Source organism: Coptis chinensis, chromosome 5, assembly GCF_015680905.1.
Source record: "Coptis chinensis isolate HL-2020 chromosome 5, ASM1568090v1, whole genome shotgun sequence".
Taxonomy (NCBI): domain Eukaryota; kingdom Viridiplantae; phylum Streptophyta; class Magnoliopsida; order Ranunculales; family Ranunculaceae; genus Coptis; species Coptis chinensis.
Window position 1 is genome coordinate 88,502,835 of NC_141460.1, and position 16,734 is coordinate 88,519,568.

Sequence of the window (16,734 nt, forward strand, 5' to 3'; positions counted from 1 at the left end):
TGTAAAGATTTTTCTTATTTTCAAGCTATTTTGGTGTGTGTTCTTCAAACTTTCAAAGTATTAACCAATGTTTACGATTCCGAACGAAACGTTGGAATTCCGATGGATATTTCGGTTTTTCAAAAAAACGAAACGGCATCGAAACGAATTACTCCGGAATGTATCGCTGGTGGCATTTTCGGTAAATAACTTATTATTCAACGGCAAATAACAAAAACTATCCGAATACATCTCAAATTCGACAATACCGAACAGTTCACTCAAAAAAAAATTCTCTCTCCCAAAAAACTATTCACCGGAGTAATCGGAGCATGGATGATGTGGATATTTTCTACTTTCCAATTTCTAAATCTAAAAGGTAAGAATTTATTTTTTTCCATTTAAATTTTGAAAAATCTAAATACTTTGAAAAATATACAAAGAATTATCCACCATTCTTTATAAAGCTTTTATCTTTCACATTATTTCCCACTGTTATGTGATTCACTTTATTTTTAATTTGTTCAGTAATTCATAATTCTACTTTTGATTCTACTTTTTGTAATGAATCTAGATATAGAGGTAAAGTAATTTTTTTGCGCTCTGCTAAGCTGTCGAGAAAGATATATCGTTATTGTAAACACTTGGAAATTGTACGATCCATGAATTTCTAAAATTAACTGATTAATATTCTAAATTAACAAACACAGATGGCTATATATGATTAATAGTGCCATTATGCTATTGCCTACTCTTGAGAATCCATTCTAACTCTGATCTACCTATGCTTTAAAATGAATCAATGATTAGAGCAGTTGTTAATCTTTGGATTTAAATGTTATGGTGTATACCATGGATCATTTATTGATTGATTGAATAGCATGGAAGCTACTGTAACCTGTGAGGTGTTAAAGATGCATGAAACCATATGCATAATTTATTAAGGAAAGAGCTGGCCATGAGAAAGGGAAAGCTTAAGATCCTAAGCAGCAAAATTAAGCATTTTTTAATGGACATTGGATGAAAGAGCAAGTCCAACACTCCATGCCTCCAAGGTTTTGCAACTTGTGATAAATATATTAAAGTGGTGGTTGCTTAGAATGTAAGATTAAATGGGATATAATGTTACTTGTGAGTATTACTCAGTGACTAATAATATTTTGTTTGTGATTCTCTGCTCTCTAAGTAATGACTAGCAATTAAGTAAGTTTTATATACCTACAGAATCCAAGATTAATATGCCCAAATTCTTTTAGTTAGCACTCACGAAGTTTCTTTGGTACTCCTCTAGCATGGAATGGATGGAAAGACGAGAGAAGAGTCCGATACCACAGAAGCGGTTGACTGCCGAGATCGGTAGCTTTCTCTCATTCGTTCTTTTCCAGAGACGAAATGTGCTTGGGAACTAGCTGTCACACCCCGAATTTCAACAGAATTCGGAAAAATATTATTTGTTCCCGACTCTTCAATCTCCGAGGTGTGACGCACTCTCAACTCCCAAAAACCCATAAACAGTTTAAATATGCGGATAAATAAAAACCAATAAAAATTTCAAATTAACAAAAGTCCTCTTCATTACAAAAATTAACAAATGAAAATGCAAATAACCTTATCTCAACTGAAAATCTATATCACTTCAAAGGAAAACAAAGCATATCTTGAAATGCGACGCTAACGCAAACCACGAGCAGCAACCAACCTTCTTCAACATGAAACCTGTCAAGACTTATCAACTATGTTTATTTAATGAACACACCCGATAAGCAGACATGCAAATCGGGTCAGCATTATAAAAATGCTTTGGTGTGAGTAAAATAAAATACAACATATTCTTATACAAATATATACACAATCCAGAAGGCAGTTAGTTCCTCCACCGAGGCGCCTTAACTTTCAACGACTAATACAACATCCTTAGGTACATTAATCTAGGCAGGTAGTTCCTCCACTGAGGCGCCTTAACTTCCCACTAACCACACAACAAACTATACGCATAATAAATAAGGCATGTAGTTCTTCCATCGAGGCGCCTTAGGTTCTAACTAAACAAATAATCAACATATTACCATAATTATATTATTTAAGGTTTTCTTTGCGTGTCCTTAAAATCACGTCGTATCTATGTCTTACCTAGTTTCCATGGCTACCACAATCGCTTCCCAACGCCGAACATGTACATCCACATGCCTCCCTTACATAATGAACCACTCCGCGGCGTAACTACCACCCGAAATGGGATGCCGCGACACCGTAACCCTCACACGTAAGCCATTATGCAAGTATCGCCACTATTCGGCATAAAATATCGCGGCCTCGCTCTATTTTGCGAACGGAATAATCAAGCCACTATTATTCGCTACCCGTAAGGGCCATTCAGATTCAATCAAACGCCGTAAGAGCCAATCACATTACTTACGCCCGAGGCCATTCAGATTCACTCAAAACGCCCGGAAGGGCCAATCATATTACTTACGCCGGCCATTCAGATTCACTGAAACGCCAGAAGGGCCAATCATATCACATACGCCCACACAGGGCAAATTACATGAGTTGTGGTAGTCAGGTTCTAGGATTTTCGTTACGTAATTTATTCAGGTGTCATACATTTATGACTCATAAAAAAATTCCACTATATCACGTGCAGGTCAAATACCTTATTGCACTAAGCCACAATATTTAGAAATATCTCAATATATCTCATAACCATTTTCATTCTTTCACGTGCTAATATATTATTGCACTAAGTCATAATCCCGTGGGCAAATATTCACCAATACTATACTACTTCATAGTAGCATCTCATATATATAATAATGGAGCGTTTATATAAAGTTCTCAAAGATATTGCATTTAATATATATATTCCAACATATTATATAAGGTCACAATATCAACGTCAAATCTTAATTAGATAATGACAACCAAATTTATACAAGCTTCCACAGCATTTTAGCATTTGATTTGTCCATACAATTTACAACATAAAACGTAGCACAATTAAACAGTCCACAGTCCACAATCAAATCCCCAAAAAATCTAAAGTCCATGAATCTAAGAGCATCTCTAGGTGGACGCATTCGTGGTCGCATTCTTCAAATTTGAAGAAATGCGTCGGAATTTCCCGGAATTCCAACTCTAGGTGGACGCATTTGTGGTCGCATCACCTGCTTGTTCGCATTCTTGTTCACAAATTTGGCAATTTGGATGCGGATGCGGCGCGACATTGGTAATGTCGCGCCATTGCAAATGTTGCCCCACAACTTTTTTGACTTTGACCAGCACCACACGCGCCAGTTGCACTGTCGCGCGCCACTCCTAATGTCGCGTAGGGGTTTTTTTTTTCACTTGCGCGCCACTCCTAATGTCGCGTGGGTTATTTTCAAATTATACATGGGCGCCATTCCTAATTGTCACGCGCCAGTACTAATGTCGTGCAGGGTGGGTCTATAATGAATTTTGCGACCACGAATTTGCGACAACCTAGAGTTGGTCGAAATTTGCTACCAGATTCTATGGCAAATTTGAAGAGTATGCTACCACCACCTAGAGATGCTCTAAGTCCGTATATAATTTAATACTCATAAAAACATATATATCAAATTATTATTATCAGAATTCTCCTCTAGTTACGTGCCAATATTATATTGCACTACTCACGTCAAAACTTAATTAGATAATGATAAATAAAGTTATACAATTTCAATAATATTTTATTACTATATTTGTCCATATTCTTAAATATGTGAAAAACTGGAAAAAGTCAACATTCCACAGTCAACGGTCAAAGTCAAAGTCAACACGTCATGGTCAAAGTCAAACTGTCGTTTCCATGTCCAACAGGTTCATGGTCATAGCCATGGTTCATGGCTAAGGTCAAGGTAATGGTTCGGACCCAACTGGCCAAGCCCAAACCTTAGAATCCGGAAGTCTAAACATTTAAAGACTCCAATTAGATCTATTTTAAATTATATGGACCGGCCCCAAAACTAATTTGAAACTGGTCCAAAGAAAAGCAATTAGTTTTAGCCCAAACAACTTAACCTAAACTGGGCCCAAACTAAACCAAAACTGGTCCACAACTTAATCTGGAACTGGCCCAACACACTACTAGATTTCGGCCCAAAACAACTGTCAAAACCGGCCCAAAACTAAAATAGATTATTGGGCCCCAAACAAAACCGACCCATTTAGTTTCGACCCAACTAACTAACTTAGTTTTCGGCCCAACCAACTAAGCAAGCTAAGCCCAACCAACTAAGGTTTAGGCCCAAGGCCCACGAACTAAACAGATTTCATGAAAGTAAAATACATCCGGGAGCACCGGATCGCACTCTATTTCTTCTTCCTCCAGCAGATCCCTCCACCACCGGATCGACCACCACAGGTTCCACCCACCGGCACTCCTAATCTATCCGAAATTGCTCAGGGGAAAAAACCCCAACGACTTTAACAAAAAGAAAAACTCGATTAGTTAAAACCATCCCCTTCCTCCAAACTAGATTTGGACCGTTCGCCATTAATGTTATTGGAGCTTTCAACCCCCCACAAACTCCCCACTACCACCATTCATCAAACCAACAACCCACAACATAAACCAAACAGTTCACAACAATTAAAAACACATAAAAACCAACCCTCAGTATCACAGTAATGTCGTTTTTACTGGAGAGGAGGTTTGGGGCTCGTGCCTCCCTCACCAACTTCTGCGAGGCTTCCAACAGTACCCAAATGGTTGGGTTCCGATCCCCCTCACAACCAAATCTTTGGAGTGTAATCAACACCCACTCAAAACCTCCAGGCTCACCACTGTCGACGCCATTAACGTTTGTCGAAGCTTCGACAGCACCCGACCAATCTTCAATACCCGATATCAACCACCCAATACAAAATAAAAACAGTTCCACCAGAATACAGAGACGACTTCTCTGTCTCGCGCCGCCATTGGCGACTTCTTCCGAGTTTCCAGTGATTCAGACAGTTTCAATAATAACTAAAACAATATACTAATAATTATCCAGTTTAATAAATAACGCGACATGACGAATAATGATGAACAGTAAAACTGTTACTGTATACCGGTGAAGTAGAAAACTAACTACTCACCTTAGTTAGCAGCTCAACGAATTCCTCCGAGTCCGAGTCATCGCGCTCCACCCTCCAGCAATCCAGCTTTTATCTCTGCCTCCATTTTTATTATTTTTTTATTCTCTCAAAACCCTATTTTCCATAACAATACGAATATATACTTGGGTTTGAAACCCAAGCCCAATACAGACTCGGGCCCATAAACCAAGCCCACGTATCCCAAATCCAATCCAATAGATTTTTAAATAAATAATTTAATTAATTAATAAATAGAAAAATATGTATTTTAAATACGGGCGTTACACTAGCTCTTGGCCACCCAGAGTGGTTCCTCAAACCCAATCCTTGGACTCCCTCAGCTTGCACTCATTGCAATCGATTTGGTCATCTTTCCTCCCCGAGTTGTTGGTGGATCAACTTGTCCTAGGCGGATTCGTCAGCTAGGTATAGTGTAGGCAGTGCCTCCTTCCCAGTGAAAGGAAGGCCTTTCTCATAGCGAGTAACCTGTGCTTTTTAGTTCCTAAGTAAAAATGGGTCCATTGAGTTGAAATGTCGATGCTTCGCTTCGGCTTCTTCTTCCGGTAGAGGGTAGATAAAGAGGAAAGCGGGAATCCTTTTGACCAAAATCAGGATGAGTAGCCCAGGACTACTTAACCAATCTTGAAGTGGGCAGGCTCATGAACCACTTACTCCTGGCTTGTGATCGACTCGATTCGATTCGTTTTTGTTTCATTCGTTTTTGTTTCATTCGTTTCTGTTTCATTGAAAAATATACTTGTAAACTAATTTTCAAAAAAATTGGAAGTCACTTGGAAAAAAAATGGACCTAAGACATGAAAAAAATTGACTTGACTACTTGGTAATTTGTATTTTTAATTTTTATTTGTTGATTAAAATTTAACCAACAAATTGATTTGCAATTTAATTAAAATTTCATTGAATATTTATTTGTTTAAAATTAATTGCTCATGTATTTTTATTTTATTTTTATTTTTATTTAATGTTTAAATGAACATAAATGATAAAATATGAATAAAAAACATTTTAATTCATGTATAATTTTCCGGTGAATATGAGAACCTTGCAAATTTCGATAAATCACTCAGAATTCCGATTTTTCGAATTGTCAGAATTCCAACAATTTCGGAATCGTGAACTATGGTATTAACCAACTTATTTGTGTGGCAAAAAAAAATAGATGGACAAAAAAGAAATCAAAATCAAAAGAGTAGCATTTAGGTGCAAGCATTTGTGCGTTGCTTCTAAGCATCTGATTAATTATATAGCACAAGAATCAGTCGATATCAATCGCATTCTCTTGGAACGTTACTGGTAGAGACACAAACAATGAGTCATTAAGCACAAAAAAGACGTTAGGTAAGCTACTAGATTAGTAGATTGGTCAATAAGCTTCCTGGTCACTAGTATCATCGGATCTAATACTCAAACTATGTTGCACAACTACAAAGTTGCCACTAAACTCTATATGGTTGTAAGTGTGAATTTGGACCTGATACAAGGCAATGGTTTATCTTGAATTTATACACTTCAGAGCACTTACGGGTTTATCATGTTTTCCTTCAAGGCTTCAAGGTTGAGACTTGAGACGTATCCGTAAATGAAATGTTCTCATAGTGAGTAATTGAGTATAGACGAATAGACTATACAGAGGAATGCTAAGAGGCAACCCATATTGTTAGTTGCATACGTGCCATGGGTAAACTAAAAGAAAGTCTCCAAATCCTGTTTATGCGCGCTTTCATTTAGAATACACACTCTTTACCTTCGGACATATTAAAGGTTTAGAGTCTCAGTAAAAAAAAAACGTATGTATCTTAGTGCAGAGCATGTAATGTGCTCAAGTACGAGCATGAAATGTGCTTTGCCGGCCCACTGCCTCTTGATAAAGCACCCTTAGGGTAGATTTGAAAATTGTTTCGACAGACATGGGCAATATCCAGTCATGCATTAGTCCAAAGAAAAAAATGATGCATGATAGGAGAGAGAGAGAGACAAGTGACTCCTCCATTTGAATTGAGCTGAAAATGGGTGTCGGTTCGTATTCTTCTCTAGGACACCAACTTCCATTGCTATTAACGTAGAAACATCTTCATAAACCAAGGATTCGCGTTAGCAATGGCTGGTATGCTCTCTGGAGTAGAATTAGCTAGAAGGAGAAGGACTAATCAGCATCGGCATAATCATAACCATCGTCATCAATATGAATCTTCTTATTCCCGCGAACTATCTGTTCATCAAAAGATCGAACCATCAACAAATATGGATGAAACTGCTCTCTTGGCAAGAAAAAGGCTTGAAGAGAAACTCCGAAGCTTCTCTGCTCCATCCAGGTTCATAATAGCATCTGAACTCATTTTTCTGCAGTTAAGTAACTAAATATAGATCTAAGTAACTATAAAAGTATATGTTCATGCTAAAAAATTGGTTTAAAATATTTGAGGACACATTCAAAAGTGTGTATAGATACTTGCAACAAAATTTCCAATTTTAAAGGGATATGCTGGGATGGAAGACTTTCACTAGAGATGTTTCTGGAAAAGAGTCGCAAACTAGAAAATGGTGTATTTATACCTGGATGATATTTTTAAGATAAACTCAATAATTAACAAGTGTGATGCCTCTCTAATTACAGATTCAGTAAACGGCTCCCTAGCAAAGGAGAAAAAAGCTTCAGTCATCTAACTCATGTTAAGGAAACTCACACAAGTACAAGAAGACAGGGAAAGCAATCTTTCCAGCTCGACCGGAAGAATTCACAAAGAGAAGTCTGTTCTATTTGCTTAGAAGATTTTCAAGCAGAGCAACAAATTATGAACCTACCATGTTGTCACAAATACCACTCTGATTGCCTTCTTCCATGGCTCACTACTAATTCACATTGTCCATACTGTAGAACAAATGTTAATTACTCACCTTGATTAATGTATCTTTCCTCTGTGTGTGTGTGTATGTTCGTGGTTAAGTTCCCCTAACGCTTTGGTTTTGTTTTCGGTTTCATGTTTACTTTGATTTTGTTTAAATACTTCATTTCCTCATTTTGTGCTTATTGGACGAGTATCTGTTGATCGTAAACCAGATGGATGCACCCAAGTATATTTTTTTTCTGTTAGGAAAGAATATAAAAGAGGAAAGCTAAAGTCTGAACGAAAATGAGAAGTGGGATATACAACGAGTTGGAATGGAAAGAAATTGCAGCAAAGAGAAACAGGAAAAGCTATTCGAAAAAGAGACTAAAAGTGAAAGTAAAACCAGGAAACAGAACCCGGGCACTGAATCTAACCATTTTGTTAGACAAAAAAAAAACAGGTGCACTTTTTTAAACTTGACAACAGTAATGTGAAAAGAGTAAATTACTTGATTGATAAACGAGCCCGCTGTACAACTCCACCACCATTTTTTTTTTTTTTTTTTTAAAGGGTAATTATATTAGATAGCAAAGAAAAAACAGTATACATTTATGAGGGCCCTGGGTAGACTACTCCAACATACATTTCCTAAATTTTTAAGAAATATATCTGAAATAGGTAGAATGTTGATTCTCTAACCTATAAACAAAATTAGGTCTATGCTCCCACCATTGTTTCTGGCCTTTTGCTAGGGTCGCTCCTTTCTTTGCACACAAGTCTGCTCCGAAATTTGCCTCCCTCCAATGTGCTTGTTAGAACTATATTTGCCTTCCCTTTAGTCCTTTCCCAATCTGCTCTAACTTTCCAGTGCACTGAGTTGGTTTGGAATGTTTTGATTGCTGCTGTGGAGTCCGACTCCACCCATAGTTTCGTGAATTGAAGTGGATTTGTAAAATGAATTGAAGACTGATTTTCGGTGAAAATAGTTTTTTTTTCATAATGGAGAATCTCTCTATAAAAAATCAGCTCAAACGAAAATGTTTAACTTTATTAAAAGTTGTTTTGAAATTGTTGGGTAATTTTATAACATTGTAAGCGAATTTTGATACGTTTACACATCTTTAAATGTGCTGATTTTTTTTTAAAAGATGATCTATATTGTGGGGGAGAACATCTCCACCACAAATTTATTTCTAATTCATTGTTTTTCACGGTGGAGGTTTTTTGGAATTTGTATAAATGGAGTTTATATAAGTATCATAGATAAATAAATAAAACATTCCTACAATATCTGAAGCATATTAAAAAAAGTAAGTCAGCTATAACAGTCTTCTTCTACCATTTTCCCTGCAACGGCTTTACAATCAAAGACTTAACGAAATATTTAGAAGACCTCAATACCTCAATCTTCCTGACAAGTGACAAGGATGACTACAGCACATATGTAGAGAAAAGTTAGGAGGGGAGCCAAGAATTTCAGTGTAGAAGAAAAAGGAAAAACGCCTAGCCATGAGTACATGAGAGAGGACATAATCCATTTCGCACCAAAAGAAAAGGACACAAAAAGTTACTCATTCTTCTTTTTTCCAAGATTATAAAGTCTCCTCTTGGAAATTTGAAAGTTCTTTAGTTCTGTAAAATATTTGTTAGTTTATACTAGTTTGTTGGTATTCCAGACTAGAAGTCTCATATAATTATATTGTCTAATATGCGTTGAAATCAAATAAGTATCATGACAAATCTTTGAATGAACCTTTAAGTCCTGGAAATAAGCAATTGAATTAGTCTTCTCTTTTCTGAAAATCATCACTTAAAATATGAGTAATCTTCTAGAGTGAAAGAAGGTTTCTCATGCTGATTCTACGCATGTTTTGACAAACGAAATGTGGATAACAAGAGAATTAAATGAGACAAAATGAAGAACCTTCTAAAAAATATATTACCAGGAATGAGTGATAGAGGGTGCTTGCTTGCTTGGCTTCCGGAGTAAGTCCATTCCGAATTTCTGTAAGATCCACATTAACACTCTTGTGCGCATTCTGACAAGTGAAGTGGTCGTACCTACAAAAATGTTGCACTTCTTTCGTACAAGTAACAGTGATTTTTAAGTTGTTACTGTATCAATGCATCCCAATGTAGGGAATAGCTTTATTAGGGATGCAAAAACTTTACCCGTCGACATAATTTACGTTCTGAGGCAGCGGATGGTGCAGTGTGAGCTCTACGAATTTATAATTTTGTTGAACTGCATCGAAGAAATTGTTTAGGTCAAACTGACTAAATTAGCCAGTGTTTGTAGAGTTGCTTACAAAATGCTCTTGCTCTTGGCCTGTTTTTCAGTAACTTGAGGATTTTGGTAGCAAAGTTACGTACCAACATCACACGCCCATTAAAAAATTTGACTTCAAATTTCAAAAGGATAGCTAAGCACGATGTTAATATTTTTTGAGCGACGAGTCAGTCTCGCGGAATATAAATAGGTTATGAAACACTCAAGCTACTCAAGTCTTGATGACCAAAAAATATACTGCAAACCATATAAAATTTCAATTTACAAGTCAAACTCTTGAAATCACCATTAAGTACCCCACACAACTAGACCTTCTCTTCAATGCCATTTGTCTATTTTTTTCCTATTTGGGGTTTCAGTGATGGCTTTCTCATACCTTATTGTGTTTGTTGCACTACTTCACATTTTAAAACCAATCACAGCTACATATAATTCCTCTATCGATTCTTACTTGGGTAATTCACCTCTATTATTTTGTTTGTGTTCTTCAGGATTGTTACCGCTTTCTTCTTAACTTCTTTCACTTGGTCTAAGGCTCTAAGCTTGAAATGCATTTACTGTCTTTAATAGTTTTCTCTTCTTATTTTTTTTCCCTAGCTAACTTATGCCGAGAAGTAGAGTGTGGAAAGGGGACCTGCAAGGCTTCTCTTGATTACACTTTCAACTTCATCTGTGAGTGTGACTCTGGATGGACGCAGGTCAGTAAAGGTGAAGAAGATGATGGTCACAGTTTTCTCCCTTGCATTTATCCAAACTGTAAGTTTTTATTTCTTTTATCTTTTTTTCCTTGTGGGAGGAATTTTCACTTACAACAATATTCAGAAAAATAAATAACACACAAAGCAGCCATCAGCCCATCACACAACCAAAAGCTAATTAACGTTGGAAATTAAAATAAGTCACAACATCACTGTGTCTTAATTTCATTTAGCTGTAGGAAAACGATTCGCAAATCAACTTTCTGACATTAATCATTTGCCTTGGACAGAGACACTAACAATCTGCACAAATTTTCAAATGTTTCAAGGTACCATGAACTACTCATGTGGAGAAGCACCTGCTCCTACTCCAAATGTCGAAGAACCTCCAACGAATAAATCTTTCTATGATCGTAATTACCTTTTTCACCACCACCGTATTACCTTGGGTAATCATTTAAATAGATCTAGTTATTCATAGTTTTTGTAACTTTCCAGCATGCTATTGGACCTACTGTGGAGATGGCTCCTGCTCCCCAACTTCCGGGCACGGGTATAAGTGTGACTGCAAACAGGGTTACACCAATCTTATGAACAGCACTGCATTCCCATGCTTCGGTGAATGTAAGAACACTACTGCCTACATTAGAATTTAATATACAAAGTAACAAAAATGTGATAATGGTATACTGTCCATCAGGTGTAATCGGATCGGATTGCACAGGACTCGGAGTAACAGTACCAGTGTCAATCCCTAGTTCCGTCAATAATGGTATGTGTTCTATGTTGATGATGCATACAACTGGTGAACAAACAAACAGCTTGACAATTAGTCTAACTCTCTTTGTGGTTTGTTTTTCTTTGTAGCGTATTCAATAATCCCAAGGAGCTTCCCATGGGCAATGGTCTTCACATTTTTGCCAGCCATAGCTCCTCAGTGGTATTAGAATGATAGAGTCAGCAACAGATCTTCCCTTCCCAGCTTTAGACACATTATAGGACATTGTCATTTGTAGTAGAAATAAGGATTACAGAATTCCAATTCATACTAGATTCTTGTGTAGAATACCAGTTTTAACTGGTAACATATCTTATATCTATTATAACACATTCCTACAAAAAAGGTTGGCATCCCATGGATTAAATTTCACATTTCTTTTAGTGAAAGATATTACCATAAGAGTACGTTCTTAAAATTAAATTTCCTAACCTCTTTAGCCAAAATACAAACCACAATGTCCTCTCAGAATCTGAATTTGAAGAGTTTGAACTTTACGTTAGATCACAGAATGGTCAAGAAACCCTGTAAATGAAACATCTTGGACAATCCATAAGTCAAAACCTATGTTCTTGACACTCAAGTATTCTTCAAAGTTCCAACGTCAAATTTGCACTCTTTTTCACTTTCACATAAGCTCCTAAAAAAGTTCACCCCCAACCCCCTGTTTTCTCCCACATGTAATGAACCTTTCCAGAAGGGTTGACACTCCAAGATACATTTGCAACACTTTTATTTGTAGATTTTCTCATTGAAAGATACGGACGAGAATTAAGTTATATCATACGTTCTCCCCTCTCTATGGCAGACATACAGTTTTACCTTTCCCTGGAAAACATACTCATATGATCCACAGCCTCCGCATAATATCCAAAGAACCAAACAAGATGGAAGCATACTCACTTAAAGAGTTACCCACGTTATCTCAAGGCAAAACTATGAACAGAAGGGAGGTTTGGATCATCTTATACCTGAAAGTGTGAAACAGGACCTATTCTGTACACAGCTCTTTCACGATGCATCCGAAATATTTATCCAGACCCACTTAGTGCCCCTTCTCTCTCTCTCTCTCCAAGGTTTGACAACTGGGAATCTACTTATGTGCATAGCTAAGGTACTTTACTAAGATGCAAAGAGTGTCAAACAATCTCAAGGTACTATGCCGGGCTGTAGTGGATTGGGATGCAGCTGTACAACCTTACTATAATTGTACCACCAAGATGTAATGTACTGATTTGTACACTGCTTTATAGTGTGAACACCTCACTCTTTGTTAAATCAATAAATTCTTGTTTTATCAATCAAATGAAATGACAGACAAATGATATCGATATTGCAGCACCCAACCAGGAAATACAATAGAAAATATTTATCCCAACTCATTGTAGATTACGAATGGTAGAGAGGACTTTAACCGCCCAGAAGCCAGAAACTAGGAATGATAGATGCTGCAAATTAGAGGCTAGTATCTTGGTTATTCACTCTCTCCAAAAATTACTGCAGTACCGTCTTTTAAAAACAAACTTTAGAGCACAAAGTTTTACCTAAAATAGCCTTAAAAGCCTCTATGAGACCAGAACTCCAACACCCTTACTTTCTTCCCAGGCTGACTAAGTGATCAAGTTATTGTTCAATATTTGTTTCTAGATTGCAGCAAATAGGTTCTGAGCTTGGTTTCAAGGCATCTGCAATCTTTCTTTCGCTGTTCTAAAACGGAAGTAGAATTGAAGAAGCATATTGAATCTCCAATAAGAACTCTATCACTGTTTTCTTATTAAAAGGTTACGGAATGAAATCATCCAATATGTCTACTATGTTTTGCCCAAGGAAAAAAGGAAAATGAAATATAGCATTAAAAGCTAAAACACCACTATCCATTATCTATCTTATTTCATATACATTTCCAGCACTATATAATCTACATGTCTAATCATTCACCAAAAAAAAAGGGGTGGGGGGGAGGAGAATGGGAATGAAGTATACCATGAAGCTAGACTTCCATTGCCTAATAGCAAAGTCGTGTAGAAAACAATCTCAAATGGAATATCTCCATTTCCTTAGATTTCCTTATTATTCAATTCCAATAACATCAATGAAGTTCAACTTCCAACTTAACAAAAAGCACAACAAAAATACAGACTTCTCAATAAGTTTCATATAATTAAACAACAAACTACACTATAACAGCTCAAAAAAAAAAAAATTCAAGAAGCATAGAATGTCTTACTTCAACAGTTCAACTCCAACTTCATTTAGTTTGCACAGTCACTCCTTCCTTTCCAGCAACAATAACAGCAGTAGCCATATCGAGAAACAACCCATGTTCCACTACTCCTTCCAAGGACGAAATCTCCTTCCCAGCTGACCCCGCATCCTTAATCGGCGTCTTGAAATACAAATCAACAATGTAGTTCGAATTATCCGTAACATAAGGCTTCCCATCACCATCAACTCTAAGTTTAGCTTCACAACCTTCACCCTTAAAAATCTCTTGCAATCTAACCAAATTATATTTCCAACAAAACTGCACAACCTCAACTGGCATTGCAAGTCCACTACCACCCAAACCACTAACCAGCTTAGTATCATCAACAACCACGACAAACTTGGCGGACGCGGCCTCGACCATTTTTTCCCTCAAAAGTGCCCCACCTCTTCCTTTAACCAAGTTAAGAAAAGGGTCCACTTCATCTGCACCATCAATAGCTAAATCAATATTTGGGTGGTCATCTAATATCGAAAGAGGTATACCTAATGAAGCAGCTTGTTCTTGAGTCCTTTTCGAAGTAGGCACTCCAACAATATTTTTCAATTCACCAGACTTAAGTAGTTCACCAATCCTCGAAACAACAAAAGCAGCAGTTGAACCAGTTCCAAGACCAAGTACCATTCCACTAGAAACATAATCCACTGCTTTGTATGCAGCTAGTTTCTTTAAATCATCTTGGGTTAAAAGGGGTGTTGGAGTTGGTGCTGAGAAGCATTTTACCGACATAGTTGTACGAAATTTGATGGCATTTTGATGGTGGTATAGAGAAGAAGAAGGGGTGGTTTTTAGACAAGGGGAAGAAAGGAAAGATAAGGTGGTGGCCATTTTGGAAGGTGGGTCTTTTTTGAGGATTTCAAGTGTTATTTTTCAATTTTTATATATATAATAAGGTTGCTGATGTTTGGTTGGTTGGTTTTGGATTTTGAGTTGACTCGGATTGGTTAGTTTGCGGACAGTGGGAGAGAAGATGATGACTGAAAGCTATCACGATATTTATCGAGATTTAACTGTGCAGTTTAAGCACTAATCCAGAGCAAGTTGCTCCAATATCTTATAGCGATTAATCGTCTTAGTTAACCTATAATACATATGTCACATATAAGTGATATCTACTATCTATATACTAAAGCAGAGACCTCTAATAAAATATTAATATAAAATAGGTGATTTATAGAAGCTAACCTCAAATAATATTTAACGGGAAATTGGAAACTGGATGCAAATGCAAGCATTAAACTAATTTTAAAATGTAATTAATAGAAAATCGGAATATGGATAGAATTGTATTAAACTAACCTCAAAGAATAATTAACGAAAAATTAAAACTTGGATGCAAATATATCAAACTAACATCAAAAAATAATTGTTGGAAAATCGAAAACTGGATGCAAATGCATTAAACAAACCTTTAAAGATTAAATTAACGGAAAATCAGAAACTAGATGCAACTGCATTGAACTAACTTCAAAGAAAAATTAATTATAAATTGGAAACATGATGCAAATGCGTGGAACTAATTTTAAAAAATAATTATCGAAAAATCGAAAACCGCATGCAACTGCACTGAACAAATCTCAAAAAATAAACTGGATGCAAAACCTCAATAAATAATTAACGGGAAATCGAAAACTGAATGCAAACTCATTGAACTAACCTCAAACAATAATTAACGGGAAATTGGAAACTAGGTGAAAATGCAACTTTATCAAATAATAAATGAGAAATCGAAAACTTGATGCAAATGCATTAAACTAATCTCACAAAATAATTAATGGGAAATCAGAAACTGGATGCAAATGTATTGAACTGACCTCAAATAAAATAACAATTAACAACAAGAAATTGAAAATTGGATGCAAATGTATTGAACTAACCGCAAAGAATAATTAACAAGAAATAAGAAATTGGATGCAATTGCATTGAACTGATCTCAAAAAATAAATAACGGGAATTGGAAATTGGATACAACTGCATTGAATTAACCTCAAAATATAAATAACGGAAAATCAGAAACTGAATGCAAATGCATTGAACTAACCTCAAAACATAGTTGGGTTATATGTTGTGGGAATATCTCGATAAGTATAGTTTTGTATTTAAAATTGTATTTATTTTATCTCTTTCCGTATGATTGGGAACTCCTTGCTATTCAAGTAGCTTCAATATATATGAACTTCGCCTTATTAAGGCAATCTCATAAAACTTCAATCAAACTTCTATTATTAAACAACAAAATGAAGTTGAAAGATTTTATCAAAGCTGAGTTCTTTTTTTTTAATGGAGAGTGAGGCTTTCACGTTATAAGAATTTTGGTTGAGTGATCAATATAATATTAATATATAATAGTTATGCATATTTGCAAATATTTTTCAGAATAATTAATATAACAACACCCGTTCATAGATAATCTTTGAAGATTTCACATAGTGAGTCATGCATAATTTAAATAATAATTAACGGAAATTGGAAACTGGATAATCTTCGATGATCCCATGCACATAGTAAATTAAGCATAATTTACTTTTTATATCATGTTTGCAAAGACACTACAGATGGATCAGTAGAAGTTGGTATTATACACCACATTGGATAATTATAAGGAAATCGGAAATTGGATTCAAATACATAACTGAGCTCAAAGAGTAATGTAACGCCCGTATTTAAAATATGTATTTTTCTATTTATTAATTAATTAAATTATTTATTTAAAAATCGGCTGGATTGGATTTGGGATATGTGGGCCTGGTTTCTGGGCCCGAGTCTGTGTT

The 16,734-nt window shown here is 36.1% G+C and overlaps 3 protein-coding genes across 3 annotated transcripts; 2 read left to right on the plus strand and 1 right to left on the minus strand.

The window, feature by feature from the left end:
- Positions 1–6,932: 6,932 nt before the first annotated feature.
- LOC147499813 (uncharacterized) lies at positions 6,933–8,120 on the plus strand. The gene is made up of 2 exons (XM_086561584.1): positions 6,933–7,448; positions 7,718–8,120. Exons 1-2 carry the CDS (start codon positions 7,201–7,203, stop codon positions 8,001–8,003), a joined length of 534 nt encoding a protein of 177 aa, XP_086417710.1. The 5' UTR covers positions 6,933–7,200; the 3' UTR covers positions 8,004–8,120.
- Positions 8,121–10,408: 2,288 nt separating this feature from the next.
- LOC147499814 (uncharacterized) lies at positions 10,409–14,724 on the plus strand. The gene is made up of 6 exons (XM_086561583.1): positions 10,409–10,676; positions 10,819–10,977; positions 11,249–11,332; positions 11,418–11,543; positions 11,620–11,691; positions 11,787–14,724. The coding sequence occupies exons 1-6, from the start codon at positions 10,583–10,585 to the stop codon at positions 11,864–11,866; spliced, it is 615 nt and encodes a 204-aa protein (XP_086417709.1). The 5' UTR covers positions 10,409–10,582; the 3' UTR covers positions 11,867–14,724.
- EMB3119 (Ribose 5-phosphate isomerase, type A protein) lies at positions 13,720–15,006 on the minus strand. The gene has a single exon (XM_086561582.1). It carries the CDS (start codon positions 14,789–14,791, stop codon positions 13,946–13,948), a length of 846 nt encoding a protein of 281 aa, XP_086417708.1. The 5' UTR covers positions 14,792–15,006; the 3' UTR covers positions 13,720–13,945.
- Between the last annotated feature and the right edge of the window lie 1,728 nt (positions 15,007–16,734).